Below are 21,560 nucleotides of genomic sequence, written 5' to 3'. Positions count from 1 at the left end.
GCTAAAAGGCCTGTGTTTTCTTCACTCGCTCGCTACTGATTACCTCTTTCTGGCGAATTTTCTCGTAAGAAACAACAAAGTGCAAATGTGTATACGAATATGTAAGTAAGATTTTCATTTCATAGTGTAAACAACTTCAGTGATTTTAAAGGGAGTTTTTGAGAGCGCTTGAACTCTAGACTGTCAGTAAAAATGTTCTTTGCTCTCTGTACAATGAAAGTGTTATGATTAGTAACTTACAACGTTTTTATTCACATTAACTTTCAATGTTAAATTCACATTAAATATAAAGTCAGTCATATTAAAAATATGTTATGGCATGACACCCATTTCTGTTAATTAAGTAAACAGACAGGTTTTTATGCATAGGCCTAGTTAATAGATTACATTAGGTTACTTTGACCATCGTCCACAATAGATCTACTAACATAATCTATAAAGGTGAGAAAATAATGAGTGCATGACGCTCCTGGTTGCACAATGAGTTTGGAAATTGAATTGTAGAAGATGAATTTAAGCACAGTAAAGCACAGTCCTGTTTCTCTCATGATTACCAACATTCTTCAAAGGAAGAAAGATGAAAGAAAGTTTTGGAATGGCATGAGGGTGAGTAAAGGGGCATTTACACAATGCAGTTTAAAAAAAACAAAAAAACAATGATGTTAGTTGTGTAATGTTTTATTTGTAAAGTACATTTACCCTAAATGATGAGAGAATTTAAATTTTTGAGTGAACTATCACTTCAAATTAATCATGTGTGGACATGCTATTATCCTAAACATATCCTAAACATATGGAATGTTATTTGAACAAATATTTTGGCTTCATAGTCCTCTTTGTCATTTGAAATAATTTTGCAAAACAAATAAATAAATTCAATTATCTCATTCTTTACTTTCATTATTATGTTTACTATTACTTTCTTCTCCTAAGCTCAAAATGAGAAAGAAAAGGGTCAAGGTCCAAAAAGGCACCATAAAAGCAACATAAAAAAAACATAACATAAAGCTACATAAAAACATAAAAACGTTATCTAAAGCCACAGCATGCGTGAGACCGAAATCCTTGCTTGACAGCTGTGATAACTATTTACATTCATGTGCTACAGGATTTGCCTGGACATGCTGTTATAAATTATTACATATGACTTCCACATAGGAAAATCATAGACGTTTGTATGTCATTCAAATGTAATTTGAATATTTACCTTTTCTGTCTTTCTTTTGTGTGTGTGTGTGTGTGTGTGTGTGGTATGCTATCAATGCGTGTTGTTTTCCCCTTGCTAATCGCCTTTCCTTGTTTTATTCTCCTCATTGGTAAGTTGCTTACGGTTCGATTGAACGTTTTTTAAAACATCACAACACAAGTGTAGTAATACGAAAACACGCTCAAAATAATTTTATGTTGTTAAATATGAAATACTAAATAATGCACTTTAGCTTTGCTAATGCGGACTTCATCCCTTATTTAAATACGGATGCTCCAAAGGCAGTGACAGAGCGCGCATGCGCATTTACAGCATCATCAGCACCAGCGCAACAGAACATCGCGATGCTCCAGCCTCTTCTTGTGTTTACTATCGTTTGGGGAAGATTTGATAATGAAAACCTTTAGATGATCCTTATACATGCAGATGGATGTTTTTTTCTATCGTACCACACACATGAAGGAGACGCGGATGTTATATAAAGAGCTCTGACAGGAGTCAATTTTTCATTAACAGTGAGGGCCTTAAACGAGTAGCATCGTTTACATCAAGATTGAACAGGGCTCTTGTTTTAATTTCGGTGGTTTCATGTGTATAACGGTGTAAGGCTCTGCTCAGTGGGATGCACATCAGTGCTTTGCCGTACTCGCTCTCCGTTATAATGGCTGCTCTATATCAGGGCACGGACTCGTCTTCTCCTGATAAATATCTGGCGTTAAAAGACGTCAGAGAGGTGAAGGAGGAGACCACTCTGGACGAGAAGCTCTTTCTGCTGGCCTGCGAGAAGGGTAAGTTCAGTTACCACTCTAAAGGACGTGCTCCTCAAATATATAGTATAATAAAGTAATAACAACAACAATATTAATAATAATAATACGATTATAGATTATAGTTGCTTGATTTTTTCAATGTCGTTTGTTTTGGGGTTTAAATAACATGAATTTATATTGTTAAAATAATTATGCTCTAATACTAAATATTTTGTTCTGATAAAATGGAATAGCTACTGTATGTGACAGTAGCGTTACATTTGATATTTTACATGTGGAGCTCTGGCTGTTTGGATGGATCATCATATTGTCAGTAATCATACTATATAGACACAAATTAAGACATTTTAAGTAGAAAAAAAAAGATTTGGACTTAAAACAACATAAAATTGTGTGTGTGTGCGCACGTTTTTGTGACAAATGAGGACATAAATTTGTATAATGACAAGGGTATGACACAGGTATTACAAGGAGAAGGTGACTTTTCAGGACATTACCCCATGTCCCCACTTTTCAAATGCTTATACATCACACAGAATGGAGTGTATTGAAAATCTGAAATAGCACAAAGTTTCCACATACAGTTTGTACAGTATAAAAACCATTACGCCTATGGGATGTCCCCACTTTTCACAAAAACAAATGTGTGTGTGTGTGTATCAGTGTATATATTTATTTTTCATGTAACCTAGTTTTTGTGTGACCTAATATTAATTTAGAAACTGTATAGAATATTTTGACTTTTAAGAAATTGGTGTAGAACAACTAGGGAAAAATGTCAAAACTTGAATATATACTTAAAAATAAACTTTAATTCAGTTTGTATAGCTATTTATTCAAAGCCACTTTATTGAAAGCCACTGTAATGTTTCGAAATTGCTTGGATTGCATAGAGCAGTAATGATGTGAGAATGAAATAATAAAGTTTAACAGTTTTAATTCTAACGGTTTAAGAGTAATTGCATTAGAAGATCTGAAATTAAAAGTAACATAACTGACTATAGTAATTTCCTTTATTTATTTTACATGACAAACTACTAGGTAATAGTGATTTGTTTTGAGATAAGTAGATTTTGAGAGCTTGACTGATGGTTTAGACATCTTCAGTATTTAGTGTTTTGTTTAACAGAAGTGCATAGTTTATTTCCAAGCATTCCAGAAACAGCTTGGAAAACTAATGAATTTCCTCTGGTTACATTGTGCAGACAAGAGTCAGTTGCTATTCTTTTACCATATAAAGAAATTCTAAAATGGCTCAGGGAAGGATATCTCTCCTTTAAGGGCTGCATTATTTTCCATCACAAACTGCTGTCTTCTCTTTCTGATAACATATGTCATTGTATAAACCATTGAACTAATTTATTGTTACCTAACAACATTTCAAGGAGACTACTACATGGTGAAGAAACTTCTGGAGGAGAAACGACATGGTGAATTAAACATTAACTGTGTAGATGTACTTGGGAGAGATGCTGTCACCATTTCAATCGAAAATGAGAATCTAGACATATTGCAGTTGCTCTTGGATCATGGCTGTCAGGTGAGAACACAGCCATGTCCTCAGATCATACATACCATGCTAGATAAAACCAGTCTGTTCATTTGAGATGGATTGTGTGTGTGTGTGTGTGTGTGTGTGAGTGCAGGCCACAGATGCATTATTAGTGGCTATTGATTCAGAAGTGGTAGGAGCAGTTGATATCCTGCTAAACCATCGCCCCAGGCGTTCCTCCAAGCCTTCTATTGCGGTTAGTGTCTTTTGCAATTATTTTCATTTTCATTTAATTTAAAAAAAAAAAAATTGTTTAGCTAAATATTAGTGTTTTACTATCAATAAATGTATTCATAAATATGAATTATTTAAAATCCTTACGAATTAATTGTCCTAAAAACTTAATGTTGCATAATCAGATCCTTGTATACCTTTTTTAGAAATTGATGCAGCGCATTCAAAACCCAGAGTATTCCACCACCATGGATGTTGCTCCAGTCATTCTTGCTGCCCACCGGAACAATTATGAGATTTTGACCATGCTATTAAAGCAAGACATCTCTCTGCCCCGACCCCATGCTGTAGGGTGCGAGTGCACCCTCTGTAATGCCAAGAACAAGAAGGACAGTCTTCGTCACTCAAGGCAATCATTTTTATCTAACCAAACATGAAGTGAATGAACAGTCTAAAAATATCAAAAGCCATTTTATACGAGGCAGTGTTAATGAAAAATTCATTTTAAGGAACAATTCAGATTTATTAGTTCAAAGGAGAAAAAAACCCCCACAAGAATTCAGATCTTTATTTAAGAACAAATGTTTTGACCTATATGATAGATATCTTGAGATTTCGAGAAGTCTCTATTAAAGAATCACCTATAAAAACATTTGAAAAGCACAAACAGCAATCCTAAAGTGTATTTACAATGTGGAGTTTAGTTTGACTGCATTATTTTGAGTGTTCTATTTCATCTTCCATCTGTGTCTCTTGCAGGTTCCGTCTAGATATCTATCGGTGCCTCGCTAGCCCATCCTTGATCATGCTTACAGAAGAAGACCCCATTCTGAGAGCATTCGAGCTCAGCACTGATCTGAAAGAGCTGAGCCTGGTGGAAGTGGAGTTTCGGTAATGGAAGAGTGATTAGAGAAAGAGGTCTCATAGGGATCGCTGCTAAATGGAAAGAGCAAATTGGTTTGACAATTTTACATGCATGCATTTATAGCAGTTATTAATGGGGACAAAGGTTGTCAAAAGAGCGAGGATGTTTGCCCATGGTCGGACCTGATCATATTGAGTAAAGATTGCCATTTATATTCCAAATCGACAGCTAAATTTAAACAAATTGACCATGTGTCTTCAGGTTTGCTTGAAAGAAAGAGAGTGATTCATCTCATATGGTGCTGTTTGTCACAAATAAGGAATGAACAGTTCAGTAATTTGATTTTAAGTGAAACTTAAAGAAAGCAAAATAGTTTTTTGGTAAGTTAAAAAAAAAAAGAAAAGATTTATTTAATTTTATTTTTAATTCCTGCACCATTAGTAGGTGTGGTTAGAAGTTTTGTCTACAGCAATTTTTGGCATACATTAATTGGTCAGTCAACTCAGAGACGTTCATTTGGATGAGAAATATATTGCAATACAAACCTTGTGTTTGTCAAAAAGAACTGTAGGTGGTTCAGCCTAATGTTTCTCTGGTGGAACAAAACATTTGTATTTCTGTTTCGAATAGCAATAAAATTGCCAGCAAGCACATCTAGGGACCTGTAGATGTGTAGATCACCTGTAGATCACAGTCCAAACAATTTCTATAGTCTTCTTTGATTGACATCAAAACAGTGTCACCCAAGTACATGAAAGGTTCATTCTGGATCTCATTGTCATTATTTTACAGGAATGATTATGAAGAACTTGCCAAGCAATGCAAGATGTTCGCCAAGGACCTACTGGCTCAGGCCCGCAACTCTCGCGAGCTGGAGGTCATACTGAACCACACGTCCAGTGAGGACCACGTAGACAAGAGAGGCCTACTAGAGGAACGCATGAACCTCAGTCGCCTCAAACTGGCCATAAAGTACAACCAAAAGGAGGTTAATGAAGATTTTTAACAAAACTGTGCTTGTATCCTCACCAGCCATGATGTAACTTGCTGCTTAACTACCATAGTACGAATGAACTAGTTTGTCACATCTGTTTCCCAAAACAGTAGTGACTTTGCATCACAATTGTTCGAACCACGTTGGTTCAACAATAGATAACCAATGTTAACTGACATCACAAAGGTGATGTAGCTTCTGCTAATTGATCGCTTTGAAACTGAACTAATGTCATTATTGCTGTAAATAACAAGCACTGTATCTGTGGACTGTTTCACTATTTTTGTTCGGTGTTGTTTTACCAGATGTTTAATTCCATCACAGGTTCACTCTTACATTGAGGTTCATACATGCACATCCTGCTCTTTCATTTTCTTGACAAACTGTAAGACATAGAATTAATTTAGTATACAGTATATGGAATGAAAGATGTTAGCATGCACATTAGTGTGCTTATTTTGCTCAAGAGCAAGATCTATATAAATCCACATGTCATGCTAACATGAAACTTTACAGTACTTTGAGAGTTACATTTACTTTGCAATGCTATTTGCGAATGGTTTTGGGAAACAACAAATTGTGGAACTATATTGCTAACAGCAAAACCTGCCAATGTTGCTTTTGGGAAATGTGGCCCTGGTTAACAACCTTAAAAAGATAGTTGATCCATAAATTAAAATTCTGTCATCATTTACTAACTGTCAAGTAGTTGCAAAACTGTATGAGCCTCATTCATCTTTTGAAGAATGTTGGTTGAGCAAAAAAATACGATATACTGAAGAATGTTGGTAACTAAACATTTGACCGTTGCCATTGACTTCAATAATATAGAAAAATATACTATGGAAGTTAATGGCTACTGTAAACTGTTTGGTTGCAAACGTTCTCCAAAATATCTCATTTTGTGCTCAACAGAAGACAGAAACTAATACAGGTTTGGAACAACTTGAGGTAGAAATGTCATTTTTGGGTGAACAATACCTTTAACCAATGACCAAATATTGTTAATATATCCATCTTTATATTATAAGAAAGTACCAGGTACATTTTTTTTTCCTAATGCATTTTCTCGTATTCCAATCTGTACAGTTTGTTGCCCAGTCGAACTGTCAGCAGTTCCTGAACACGGTGTGGTTTGGCGAGATGGCGAGCTACCGCCGCAAGCACACATGCTTGAAGATCCTGTCTGTTTTGAGCGTGACGCTGATGTGGCCTCTGCTGTCCATCTGTTACCTTCTGGGACCCCGTTCTCGAGTGGGCCAGGTCATCCACACACCTTTTGTCAAGTTCATCATCCATAGTGCCTCCTACTTCACCTTCCTGCTCCTTCTAAACCTCTACTCACTGGTCTACAACGAGGATAAGAAGAACACCATGGGTCCCCCTTTGGAGTTGATAGACTACCTTCTAATTCTCTGGATCATTGGTGAGGATGAACTGCATTTCATGTATTATTTTCTTGGCATGCGTTTTCTATCTGACAAATAAGAACCAAACAATAATTGGTAACATTTTAGAATACTGTTCCATCATTAATGAATAACTACACAAGAACACATGATTAACAAAATATTAGCACTCTAGTAACTACTAGTATCTAACAAGGAACTCTGATTGATGAATTAGTGAGTCGAATTAGTCGAATGTGGTAGTTCACTATTAGCCAATCAGTAACTGTTATTTTTTCATATATACCTCCCTAAGAACTACTAAGAACTACTGTATACAGGTAATTCTAAAGTGAAGGTCCATGGTAACCCACTAGCAATGACTCAAGTATTACCAAATTCTTCTAAAGGAATTAGTCATTATTTGGATCAGTATTCTAAAGTGAAGATCGTGATAACTCCCTAGTAATTACTGAAGTCATTGCAAACTTTTGTAAGGTTCTGGTTAGTAATTCATTTTGCTAGATTTGGTAACACTTAAATCATTACTAGTGGGTTACCATGATCTTCACTTTAGTATACTGATCCAAATAATTAGTAGTTCCTCTAGAAGGAGTTGGTAATACTTGAGCCATTACTAGTGGGTTACCATGATCTTCATTTTAGAATGAATACATCTTTACTTATTAATACATTATGCATAATCCACATTAATTATTAACATGTATACAGTAGTTCTTAGGTGTTCTTCAGGAACAGTAGTTTTTATTTAATAGTAGTTACTACAATGTTAATAGTGCATTAGACATTTGTTCCAGTTTAGTTATTCATTAACGACGGAACAGTATTCTAAAGATTTACCCGAGAATTTTGTGCTGTGATTACTATCAACAGGAAACAAAAGATAAATAAAAGTACCATAAATTCATGTCTAAAGCCTTGCAGTCCTCCCGAGTCCACACTTTGTTGATGTAATGCTGCATAGACTGTCAAGCATAAGTTCATATACAGTAAATTCATGTGAATGTTACACATATAAATGTTATAATATTTACAATGGACCCACCAGCATTGGACTCCTTTGCAGTATAAACACTTAGTTCGTCCATCTGTTCTTCATAATTCTACAACACTAGTTTGATTGATAGATTACATAGATAATGTTCCTTGATGCGGAAGTAATAAACACAGCTAGCGGTTAGCATCTCTCTAGAGCGCATTAGCGTGATACCACTGGGTAATTTGTTGCTAATGGCACTTGTTTTAGTTTTTGTCAAATTTCCTTCTACAAAGACTTATCCATAATGAATCAAATAAAAAAAAGTATAGGAATGGCCTCAAATGCCTGTGGATTTAAGAATATTATATGATCAAGTTTGAAGAAAATTAAGACTGCATGAAGACCACTAGAGGGAGGAAGAGGATACTTTTACACTGCAAATTTAAGAATATGCATCACAGTTCATAACATTTAGAAGTCAAGTATGTTCTGATCCCATCACCTTTCTTTTCAGCTTAATATGGTTTTATTTACTGCTTTTAGTAACACACCCAGAACGTACTAGCCAGCTCATACAACGATGTGAATAGAGTCAATAGAGATTTTGTCATGGAAATTATAATTAGCTTGTCAGAGCTGAATACAGACATGCCCTTCAGTGTACTTTCATACATTTAAAATGTCAACAGAAACTTGAACTTGTCTTCAAAAGTTCTGTGAGTTCTGTGTTATGTTGTGATGAAGTTTGTTCATTGACTGTTTCTTTGTCACAGCTGCCTTATCATTTAATCATCATCTGGCTTTATGGGTGTGCCTGTCTCTGAAGCAAATACATTTGAGTAAATACACAAATGCATTGGAAGGTGTCTGTTGTAAATTACAGTACATTAGTCATATCACAATGCAGTTACTATTGCTGGAAGTTCAACAAAATATTTCTTTTGATAATACAATGAATTATATATTTTATAAATGACAGCTATTTCATTGTATTTTTATTCCCATTAAGCCACATTCAAAAATGAAAATTCTCTCTTAATTCTCTCATGTTCCAAACCTTGAACTTATTTCTTCTGCTCAACAGTAAATAAGATATTTTACAATACAATAACAAATTACGTAGTTCTTTTTTACTGTCAAATGTAAATAATGTAAAGCAGTTTTGCTCTCTGATATTGACAGTAGAAATGAGAGTAAACATAGTGGATGAAGCCTTTTTTTCGAATCCTGTTCTTCACCCATTTCCTACTGCATATCAGCTCAGAGACACATCTATTTTAAATAAATGTGCCTAATGGGTAATTAACCCTCTGGTGTTTTTCACAAAATCAAAGCCGTGTATCTAAACAAGTTGTGTTCTAAATTTGAGGTTGATATTTAAAAAAATGAGCTTTCAGTAAGATTTTAAGTATCAAATCATTTCAAATGCATTCATTTTTGACCGTGAACAATCCAGGTGTGACCTTTTCTAATCATGCCCATGTCCATTTTTTATAATTTTTTTGTATATTCACATAGCAAGTGCCAAAACCTATACCAAGTTTTGTACCATTTCGATGAGGTAAATAATAATAATAATAATTTAAAAGCCCAAACATACAATATTTCATTCAAAAATGACACCAGAGGGTTAAGAGGCCTATAATCGAAATTGGATGCAGTGTCCTTGATTTGTTTGTAATTTCCTTGAATTTCTCTCTCGGATTAATAAAGTATATATCTATCCATCTATCTATGGCTGATATATTGACTGTGACAGTCATATTATTACCATGCTCAAAACCATACCTCGGTTCATGGACCATTGAGGACACATTTACTGACCAGCAGGTTCAATATTGTTAGGGTTAGGTGTGGGCTTTAGAGACAGGAACAAGTAAGGTCCCAATAAGGCAACATCTAATCATATACAGTACATTGAATATGTTATTAGCCTACTGCATGCTGATTTGTTATGTACTACAACATGTTGAAGTGCAAATGGTATCTGCCACTATTTGCACTTAGTAAATAGCATCCACTGTAAATACTGTTTAGACTTAGTGCAGACTTAGTTTTTTTTTTTGCTACTTAGTTATTGTAAATAGCTTTCATACGTTTCTGCCAGGCAGGCATGTTTTTTTTTTTTTTTGAGTTACATTGCCTCTGACAGGTGATTGAAAACCCCTAGCAGTAAGGAATTTCTGATTTGCTGCTTGAACGATTCTTTGAACTGATGGCACATTCCTTTCTCTGCAGGCATGGTGTGGTCTGATGTGAAGCGTCTGTGGTATGAGGGATTGGAGGACTTCCTGGAAGAGTCACGGAACCAGTTGAGTTTTGTCATGAACTCGCTTTATTTGGCCACTTTTGCCCTAAAAGTGGTGGCTCACAGCAAGGTATAAACCCTGTCCAGAACATTTCATTTTGAGCACTTTACCAAATTATTAAAGGAGTAGTTTACTCAAGAATGAAAATTTTCGTCATTCCAAACTATGACTGACTTTCTTCCATGGAACACAAAAGAAGTACTATTCTCTTCAACTTCTCCTTTTTGTTCCATTGAATAATAAAATTATTAAGAGTTTGAGACAACACAAGGATGTGTAAATTACAGGATTTTCATTTTTGAAGGAGCCATATTTTTATATCACAGTGAGTTTATGTATAAACTCTGTGATATAAATATATATAAAATTATGTATGTTGTTATAGTTATTTTGTAGAAATTACATCATTTATCATTTCCTTTGTCCTCTGCTTCAGTTTAAGAACGCTGAGGAAGAGCCAATAGTAGAGAGGAAAAACTGGGATGCATTCCATCCCCTCTTGGTTGCTGAAGGCCTTTTTGCGTTCGCCAATGTTCTGAGCTATCTCCGTCTGTTCTTCATGTACACCACCAGCTCCATCTTGGGGCCTTTACAGGTAATCACAACTTCCTCTGTTTGTACTTCTTATCCATTCACTGACACAACCAATGCAGTGTTTAACCACTGAAGCGTTTTCTTCTGTTACGTAATGCCCAGCGGTCGCACCGATAACACAGAACGCCAGATAGTTCTCTCATTTTTCCTGTGTATCTCATCATGTCTGTTTTCAATTCTCTCAGTTGTTTTTCTTTTCCAATTCTCTGTTCTTGGATCTCTGCCATGGGGTTTCATTTCTCATTTATAGGGATTTATTGTTGGAAAAGTCCAATTTATAGTGTGGGGGTGAATCTCATGAAGTAACATCCACCACCTGTCAAATGCAGGTACTTTTTTTTTTTCTTAATAAACCCTTAATAATAAAGGTTCCAACAGTTTATTTTTTATTTTATTTTTTTGCAGTGATGGGTTCCCCAAAGAACCATTCAGTGATCAGATTTAATGATCTAAAGAACCTTTTTCCTTTGCATGTTAAAGGTTATCTATATATGCCAATAAAGAACCCAAATATTATTAAGAGTGAGCTGGAAATTTTGCCTCCAGCCACTGTGGTGGGCAACCTATAACATGTCTTGGATTGATAATTCTCTTACTTAGCACATAACACGTAGCCTGGTAATACCAAGCTCTGCTACTTCGCTTTGCTTCGTAGAGAGTCTGGAAGGGCATAATTGACAAGCGTTTTCTTCTCGTGGGCGGGCGCTTGTCTGAAGTTTAAAATCATTGGTGTACCCGTAAGCCAATCACATAACGGTTGGTTATGACGTATGCTATTCGCCGGCTCAGCCGCCTCGAACTTCCGCTGTAAACACAGGTATGCGGCGAAAACAAAACCATTGAGCGAAATACCAGAGTGAAGATGGCTGTGAATGACTTTTGCAGATTATGTGAAGTAATCTACGCATCCACAATTATTGCCTTGCCGGACTTTGGCCTCCCTAGTTTCTCGCTGACGATTGATAACAGTTGATAAATTAAACTTTTCCCAAAACCTGTCGAAAGTAGGGCCACAACATTACCTCCATTCTTGTTCGGGCTTCAGTTGGCAAATGCCGGGAATATTCTCCACAACAGAGCGAATAGCATCCCATGTCTCCATGTCCGCTGTCGTTTTAGATTTCCCTCACCTAAACTACAATCTTAAATTCGGCGCTTAGCGTCTACGTCACGGCTCTCAGCCCGCCCTCTGTTCGCTGATTGGCCGGCTGCTGCTGAGCCAGAGATAAACCGGGAGATGGTCTGCTATATCAGACTGAGTACAGACGCTAAATGAAATTGAGCGGAAGTACAAAGTCTGACGTAGTCAGGCTACATAACACGCACTTGTTAAAGTAACATTTTATTGTATCTTGAAGAACGATGAGAGATAAGCTGTCAAAGCCGTGACTTTGGCAATGCTAATGCTACACTTTTTCAGTCTTCATGAGATTCACACTTTATAACTGACTTCGGCAGCTCTCTGTCTTTAGCAGGCGTCTTTCTGCAGTAGTTTCAGAGACATTGCATAATACAGCACTGCTCTTCTCTGAGGACTCCGGTATTCGGCATGAGTAACACCATGTGAGTCCCAGGGCTGGGGAGTAACGAAATAGATGTAACGGCGTTACGTATTTAAAATACAAAATATGAGTAACTGTATTTCGTTATAATTGCATTTTAAATAGGTGGTAATCAAATTACAGTTACATCCGAAAAATATTTTAGATTACCAAAGTGATTACTTTGAATTTTAATGTAATTTCTTAATTTGATATTTATGTAAACAGTTTGGGGATTTTAACCAATAAGGCAACTGATTCTCCGTTAAAAAAAATAAAAAATAATAATAATAATACAATGTCTAATCTGAAAAAGAATCTTGAGGGAAGCATCTTGTTCTTGATCTTTGAAAAAATTTCTATTTTCTCATATTTTGAGTGTTGAATCATTAAGTTTAATATTTCTAAGAATTTAATTGAAAATCTAATTGAAAAATGACACCGAATTCTCCTAGATTTCACACTTTGCATTCAGTTAACAGATCTATACGAATCATGCATGAAATAAAAGTTTATAAAGTCAAACGATAGCTTTGTGTGTCTTTATTCATTTATTCATTATGGCGCGGTAATGCGAGTTCATGATTCGATTCGTGCACAGATGATTCTTTTGAGTCAATCTTTTAAAGTCTGTGTAAAGTGATATTAAAATATGTGTTCTGAGTTTGTCACACAACAGAAAAAATGTGTTATTAACCACCCAGCCAAATTTGAATGATAAAAAAAACCCCGCCAAGTAACTAAAATAAGTTATCAAAATCTTTGAAAAATAAGCAGGACTCTCTCAAACGCAGGGGGCGTTTCCGCTGTTGGCGCTGAAACCACGCCCACTCGCGGGAAAGCGGCCGTCTCTCTCAACTGCCTCAAAATACCGCTACAACCTGAATGGATGCTACTGATGCTACCTCTAGTAGCTTAATTGGATTTATACAGCCATACATGTTTGAGCGTGCAAGTTCGTTATTTAATTATAGACGCACCTCAGCGCTGCAGTGAGTTGAAACCTTCTGGTCTTCAAGGCTTGCGCGGCTCATGGTTGCTTAGCAACGCAACGCGCTTTAAAAGAAGAGAAAGCTGTACAGCTCGCGTTTCCATGCGTTTTTAGATGCGAATTGTGAAAGCTCCAAGTTTTTAAATTGTATGTATTCTGCCACATATTGATGTTTCTGGGCTAAGACCAGGGTATCCACCCTAGAACCGTCCCTGCCTAGAATCTGTATATCTAACATCACAGACATTCAAAAAGACGAACTAAGAACATGATCTCTCAACATAGTTATTATAGTGTTAGGGGCGGGGCCACGCTCGGTGGCTCCATTGCGTCATCGAGCCACCGTTTTAGCCCCGCCCAAACAATCCTCAACACAGAATTGGTGAAAAACTGCACGGTTTAACTCCACAATTCAGTACTACATAGTTTCAGCAATACATTTCTAACATTTGTAATGTGTTTAGGAACAATTCTCAGAATTCTCTTTACACAGACTTTAAATGAATCATTTTTTTTTGTTTAACGAAACCAGTGTGAATGGTTCATATTAAACTGGATAGATCTGGGGTATGTTTCCCAAAAGCATCGTTAGCGAACTGTGGTTGTTAAATTACATTGAACTATAACGACATTACTTGCGACCGTAATTGCTTTGGGACACGAGCCCTGTCAATTTTGACTCAGCGATCGCTTCTCCGTAGAGACGATTATGAAGTAATCACTTAAAGTTTGGTCCATTCATTAAAAAAATCTATTGTATAACTTGGAGAACTGTGCCAGTTGTTTTGGCTACTTTCATGATATGTTTGGTGTGTTTGGATTTGTTTTGAAGCTTGGAATGCAGCATGAAACAGCACGGAATCCCATTCATTGTATTATAATTGAATTTATATTGATTAGTAAAAATGACATAACATTTTTGTTGTTGTTGTTCATAGAAATACTGTGGAAAATTAATGTTGTTAAAAAATGCAAAGAGAAAACATAAAAACAAGACATTAAGTTAATGTTCCCTTGTGTTATATAGCTTAAGTATTTCAAAGTATTCTAAAGTATTTAGATTAAGTTACTAAACCTGAGTAATTAACTGATTACTTTTTAAAGCATGTATTTTGTAATCTGTAGTGAAATACATTTTAAAAGTAACCTTCCCAGCCCTGGTCAGTCCTGAGATTATGTGAGAGTGGCTCTCTGCTCTCCAGCACGTGCTCTTAGACTGACATCAGTGTCTGGCGCTCCTGTATGGAAAAGTAATTTGCTCAAGGAGTGTGGTTGGAATGATGCATATGAACAAACACACACTCTCAGCTGTAATGGATTGACGCATGAACACACACCCAACTACAAGTGCCTTGTATTATTGCTTTTCTGTAAATGCATGAAACTACCCACATTTCTAAATGCTTTCTGTCACTCCCTCTAACACAAAACATATGATGTACAGATAAAAGAATGACAAAGAACACAGTCAAGTTTTCACACACCACTGGGAATGCAGACATTTACTCCCTCCTGCTTCATTGTTTGGCTTAGAAAAGTCCAGTAAATCTCCCCAAGTAAAGATAAATGGAAAACACTGACTCACTTCTGGATAAACGTCTGAGGACATATTTCTTTCTTTGTGAAGGCAAGAGTTGAGATGTCAAACTGACTGCTTAAACTTTAAATTTAAGGAGTAATATGGTGTTTGTATAGCTACAGTAACTGTCTGAATTAGTGTGAGTTTGTCAGGGTGAGAAGCCCTGATCATTTACATGCCTGCTGTGCAATATCTGATGGGCTGGTGTCTTGCCAAACCCTTGCTTGATTGGACATAAAAGAGTCATTAGCAGGGCCAGATGGAATCTGTGTTTTTTTCCCATTTTCTATGCTGATACTTTCTATTGCAGTTGATCACATACTATATGTTACCATTTAAATGTTTGGGATTTTTTTTTTTATTAATACGGTCACACTTTATATTAGGTGGCCTAAACTACTTACATAAAAAAAAAAAAAAAAAAAAAAAAATTTACTTATTGTGTTCATACTGTATTGCAAAACACTTTTGCTGCTATTGAGGTGGGATACAGGTAAGGTTAGGGACAGGTTTGGTGGTCTGGGTAGGTTTAAGGGTGGGCTAAGGTGTAAGGGATGGATCAACAGTGTAATTATAAATGTAATTACAGAAATTAATTACAGATGTAACTACATATAGGTATTTAAAAAAATATATATAAGTACAATGTAAATACATGTATGCACACAATAAGTGCATTGTATCAAATTATTAATTTAAATGTAAGTACATAGTAGTTAAGGCCACCTAATATAAAGTGGGACCATTAATATTAATAATATTAATAATAGCAAGGATGCATTAAACTGATAAAAATAGATCATATCATTGTTACAGAAAAACATTTCAAATAATAGTTCAACATCAACATTAGTTTACATATTTTTATTAATAAATATTACACGTACATAATCAGAATCATGAACATTTATAAACAATGAAACATTCTAGTGCTGTCATACAAAATAGCAGCACTCTTGAAGTCAGATTAGTGGACTGAAATGAACTGTTTTATAACACAGTATTATAAGATTTCTAATCAGGCTTCAAATAGAATACTCAGAAAAATTCTTTCAGCCAGCGGAATCACTTAGGTGTTGGATTTGGGGCATCATATCAGAGACATAAGTTTCAAATGACTACTGCAAATACCATAGTTCAAAAAAGGTTGAAAAATATTAGATGTGGAAAATGCCTACCAGGGGTTTGAGAGTGACAAGAAAATGAATTTGTTTAATGGGAGTTGAAAAAATCCCCCAAATCCTGGCTATGTTTCAGAGCAAACACACACTGCAGAACATTATGGTTCACCAGTCAGACTTGACACAAGGAATTCATCTTGTCCCTTACCTCAACCCACACTGGAGAGGCCAGTGGAATCTAGAAAGCAGATAGAGGCAGACACCTTAAAAAAGCTAGTCTACTGTATGTGTGTACTGTAGGTAATGCAGGAAATGTTCCCTGCCATTACCCCCTAATGGGCCAAACCAATATTTACCTGAGCTGTGTTTATCAGTGACTAGTTGTTATCTTATATATATATATATATAGAATTAGTTAAAATGACATCCTCCACTTAAAATAAACTTGTTTCAGAACATTGCCATATTTACTTAAAATAAAAACACGTTTGAAACCATTTCCATGATCCTCTCCAAAACAAGCTAAAAAAAGAAAAATCATATTGTAAAATTGGTCCATATGCAGGGACGATTCTAGGATTTTCATTTTAGGGGGGCTCAGCCCCCAATGAGGGTATAATAACAAAAAAATAAATAAATATTTACAAAAAAATTGATTGAAAATTTGTACAAAAAATTAACAAGCAATTAAAATGAGTGCACTGACTGAGGGCTGTCGGTCACTGTCTTTAATCATTTCTATGCATAACTGTATGGTAGTTAATGCCACATGCACTGTAATATTATGTTCTATATTGAAAGCTAAATTTCCAAATGAAAATAGCAATAACGTGATCGTTTTATAAAGTATGCGTTCATATGTGTTAAGGGCTTTGCTGAAGGAAACAGTGGTGTGATGAGTGGTGAATGCAGCGAAAACTTTACAGTAGATTGGAAACCGATTGCCCTCCCATGACTTTTTGTAAACTGTATTTATGACAAAGAACTGCATAGATGTAGATATTATAACAATCTATCGATAAACACACACCTTGTCCTCTCCTCTGCGCCACCGCAGTCTGTGGATTGAAGAACGCGCAGAAAGATGCGGAGGAGCCGAAGTCTGCTGCCGTTTTCATTTGAAATTTAAAGGGAAAGAATCGCAAGATTTTTAGGGGGGCTGAGCAGAAATTTAGGGGTGCTAAAGCCCCCCTAAAAATGGCCTAGCGACGCCCATGTCCATATGTCTCATGTGCTATATTATTATTATTTTTCTTAAGGCATGCAATATTTATTGTCCTATGTCATATTGGATTTAAGTAAACTAAATTGTTTTCAAACTTAAAAAGTTTGGCATTTTGTTTGTTTTAGATTTATCTTCATTTTTGTAATTTATTCATTGGTCATTTTATATTTAATGTGTGTTTTTATATGGACTCCAATAGGAGCCAACATTTCATGAAAACTAATGAAACCATTAAAATTTTATTTCAGTGCTGCCAGCATTTTTTCTTCTTCTTTTCTCCAACAGCAATGTTTTTCTTTGGTAATCAACAGAACACAGCATGATGACAGTGGATCTTAAGTTGTATTTAACTTGGAATATTTCTTGTTATAGGAACCTTTCTATAGATCCCTATAGTATCTCTATATGTAAGTCAGTCTGGACTGCTCTAGTCTCACGTAGCCAGACCTTCAGACTGACGGCTGAAGGTCTGGAATCCATGGCAGCTTTTATTGGCCAAGGCCCGCCCATGAGGCCATATGACCGACATGTCAAACAACCAATCACAGTTCATTTCGTTCAGCGTCACGTTTCAGGGTGTGGAAATGTCGCCACAATAACAGACCGTAAACAGTAAAACTCTATTTTAAAGATTCTATGCTGCGAACTTTAAATATTTCACATACTTTTGAAAATCCAGCGTTTAGTTGATCCTGATAAGCGCTCGTCGTCACAGTTGTAAACACGACGGCTTTCTTCTTCCGTGAGGGGGTTTGGCGTCACAGCATCTTTGTTTCCAGGCGGAACATTAAAGAACGCTCTTTAAAGTTCTTTAATGTTCTTTATCCATTATAAGTCAACCAATCCGATGACGACTTCGAAACTCCTGAAGTGTTTCCACTTTTGTGTGCCGTATGCATCAGACGTTCAGCCAATGGTCTGTGGGTGTGACGTCTGAGGCTGAGACTAGAACTGCTCAGGCTTTGATGTGGAAGTGATGTGGTGTATTTGTCATTGCAGATCTCCATGGGCCAGATGCTTCAAGAGTTTGGGAAGTTTCTTGGCTTATTCCTGCTTGTACTCATCTCTTTCACCATTGGCCTGACACAACTGTATGGAAAAGACAAGGACCTATCCAGCTCCAAAAATATAACCAAGGACTGTGAGGGCATCTTCTGTCAAGAGCAGAGCAACGACACCTTTCACACGTACTTTGTATTTTATCTCATTTACACTAATTAGAGAATTTAATAGTTAAATGGGTCATATCATGCATTTTTTTCTTTCAAAATTAGTTTTTGCATCTTAGTTTCAACAAATGCTCTTCTTGGACTAGGGAGGAAGTTTTGAGTTATATGACCTTCATGGTATGACCCATTTGAAATGTATTTGACAGAAGAAAAAAAAACAGTTTTTAGCTTTCTGTGACACAAGCCCTGTCCCAACTGGCACACTTCATGTGCACTTGCAGTCTTTCAGACTTGCAATGGCTACATTTCTTGCAAAGTCCACAAGACCGTATGGTTTCCCATTCATCATTTTAGCTTTCAGAAGGGTGCTCATGAGCACCCCCTTTGCAGCCACTGTGCTCCCATTTAACTTCTACATGACAGTCAAAGCAGCATTACGTCACGAAAGTGTAGTCTCAGAGGAAGACTACAATGGTTTAGGGTGCGATTTGGGACAAGGCCGTAAATCATTGTTCTAAAGATGCAAGGTACCATGCTGACAATGAAAAATAAGAGGTCTTTTTTAATGAAATCTTTTACCATAATCATTTATCTTTAACTTTCTCCAGGTTTATGGGGACATGTTACGCCCTCTTCTGGTACATTTTTTCCCTGGCACATGTGGCTCTGTTTGTTACAAGGATTAGCTACACAGAAGAGCTGCGGTCGTTTGTTGGTGCTCTTATTGTCGGTACCTACAACATAGTTGTGGTCATCGTTCTCACCAAACTCCTGGTGGCCATGCTGCATAAGAGCTTCAGACAAATTGCTGTAAGTGACCATTGAGATGATTTGATGCTTTCTCAACCTAATACATGATGATACCATAATTGTGTTTCTGACAAGCAGATTTAATAAAATGATGTTTCACATATTCATTCGTCAGTGTTAACATCATATAAACACTATGGGTTCTCCAAACCTGATGGGGGCAGCAGAGATTTTAATGTGGTCTAATCGGTTGTTTGAAGGAGGTCTATCCATTAGCATTCCTGTTCATCTCAACAACCTTTGATCAGCTGGCACATATAACTCTGGAAAGAGGTGACCTGGAACCTGACATCAGTGCTTATGGACACTCAGTTCTGGACAAAATCGCCTGAGCCATCAAGTGCCATGTGACTAATCACTCACAATTGTGATAAATGGGAATACTAACAGATAGCAGTCTTCAGGTATCTTTGTATCAGGAAGATGTGAATGAGTACATATACATGTAGTTATTTGTACATGTGGAAACATGCATCAGGCAGGTAGCAACAGGTAGTGAAGGCATTATTGTACCTTGATGATTTTATCTGCTTGCAGAACCACGAAGATAAGGAGTGGAAGTTTGCCCGGGCCAAGCTGTGGCTCAGCTACTTCGATGACAAGTGCACACTGCCTCCACCTTTCAACATCCTACCCTCTCCCAAGACCGTGTGTTACTTGGTCATCAGCTTGAGCAAATGGATCTGTTCCCACACCTCCACAGGCAAGGTCAAGAGACAGAATAGCCTCAAGGTGTGTAAGACATATGTGAACTTATATCTTGGAAAATCTGCCTACTGTACTGTCTATCCATAGTTTGCATTAACTGGTATATGGATAATTGACATGTTGACAATCAAGTAAAAACTGCTGGTCCTAAAGACATCTCTGCTTTGGAGGGCCAATGCACTGCAGAGTTTAGCTCCAACCCTGATGTGGACAACCAAGGGTGTCCATAAGTCCACCTGACCATACGCAAAATAATGTTCAGTTTCAATCTCTCGAGAGCAGGAACAACTGAGAGCTCAAAATTTATGACAGGGTTGTTCAATCCTGTTCCTGGAGGGCCCCCTTCCTGCAGAATTTAGCTCCAATCCCAGGTAAACACAGCTGAACCATCTAATCAAGATCTTCAGGATTACTGGAAACCTACAGGTAGGTGTGTTGGAGCTGAACTCGGTAGGGGTTTGGACAGGGGTGTCCGAACTCAGTCTTAGAGGGCCACTGTTCTTCAGTGTTTCACTCCAGCTTGCCTCGGCACACCTGCCGGAAGTTTCTAGTATGCCTAGTTAGACCTTGATTAGCTGGATCAGGTGTGTTTTATTGGGGTTTGAGCTGAACTCTGCGGGACAGTGGCCTTGCAGGAAAAGGATTGAACACCCTTGGTTTATGAGAACTGTCAGTACTCAAGATTCACTCTCAGAACTATGAATACACCACGGATGCCAATCCTGCACCCGGAAGGTTTTAACTTTAAATGTAATTGAAATACAACTGAACCAGGTAGTCAGGATCTTTAGGAGTGCTCAAAACTTCTAGGCAGGTGGAGCTAAACTCTGCAGGAAGTTGCCCCTCAAGGAGCAGGATTGGTCACTTCTGGAAAAAATGACACCACTTTGGCTATCGACCGGGTCTGGTACCACGGTGTGCAACCTTTTGGTGGAAAAGGTGTAACTTGGAATTGGCACCATGTTAGTGAAAGAGAGGCAACCTCTAGACATATTATGCCTTACAGTCAGCTTGCCAGTGATCCTCTAACTCTTTGCTTCCAGGAATGGAGGAACCTGAAGCAGAAAAGAGATGAGAACTATCAGAAGATTATGTGCTGTCTGGTTCACCGTTACCTGACCTCCACAAGGCAGAAGATGCAGAGCACGGACCAGGCCACGGTAGAGAACCTCAATGATCTTCGGCAAGACCTCTCCAAGTTCCGCAATGAAATGAGAGACCTTTTGGGCTTTCGCACCTCCAAATATGCCATGTTTTACCCCAGAAGCTAAGCCATGTCCATTTAGTAAAAGCAACCCAGCATGCTCAACAACGCTCTTCTTCTTTTTCTTTGGAAGACGAAAAAGTCCTGGGACTCTACTGGAATAGTATTAAGCTCTGTTTATTCTACACCAAAGCCTGCAGAATCATAACTTATGTAATATTCTTGCATCCTACTTGTTTTCTAAAAGTGTCATTCTTTTCAAATAAATAACATTTATTATGAAGAAATGTTTTATATTGAACTTGCATAAGTTCTTAGTAACTTGCAGTATTTGAATATGTATTTTAAGACTAACTCAC

General features: G+C 36.9%; 1 protein-coding gene across 2 annotated transcripts; it reads left to right on the top strand.

Moving 5' to 3' along the window:
- Positions 1-374: 374 nt before the first annotated feature.
- Positions 375-21,488, top strand: trpc1 (transient receptor potential cation channel, subfamily C, member 1). Of its 2 annotated transcripts, XM_058765422.1 has the most exons (13): positions 375-1,995; positions 3,363-3,517; positions 3,624-3,725; positions 3,910-4,112; positions 4,463-4,594; positions 5,361-5,556; positions 6,652-6,988; positions 10,189-10,328; positions 10,696-10,854; positions 18,310-18,497; positions 19,088-19,289; positions 19,827-20,021; positions 21,041-21,488. In XM_058765422.1, the coding sequence occupies exons 1-13, from the start codon at positions 1,830-1,832 to the stop codon at positions 21,266-21,268; spliced, it is 2,403 nt and encodes an 800-aa protein (XP_058621405.1). In that variant the 5' UTR covers positions 375-1,829; the 3' UTR covers positions 21,269-21,488. The 2 variants fall into 2 exon arrangements, with proteins under 2 accessions (XP_058621405.1, XP_058621406.1); XM_058765423.1 differs by lacking the exons at positions 375-1,995; positions 3,363-3,517; positions 3,624-3,725; ... (4 more) ...; positions 10,189-10,328; positions 10,696-10,854 and adding an exon at positions 10,933-11,748.
- Positions 21,489-21,560: the final 72 nt, after the last annotated feature.

The sequence above is a fragment of the Onychostoma macrolepis genome, chromosome 24 (genome assembly GCF_012432095.1).
Source record: "Onychostoma macrolepis isolate SWU-2019 chromosome 24, ASM1243209v1, whole genome shotgun sequence".
In the NCBI taxonomy this organism is placed as follows: domain Eukaryota; kingdom Metazoa; phylum Chordata; class Actinopteri; order Cypriniformes; family Cyprinidae; genus Onychostoma; species Onychostoma macrolepis.
The sequence above is the reverse complement of the archived record's forward strand: the minus strand, read 5'-3'. Positions and strand labels throughout refer to the sequence as shown.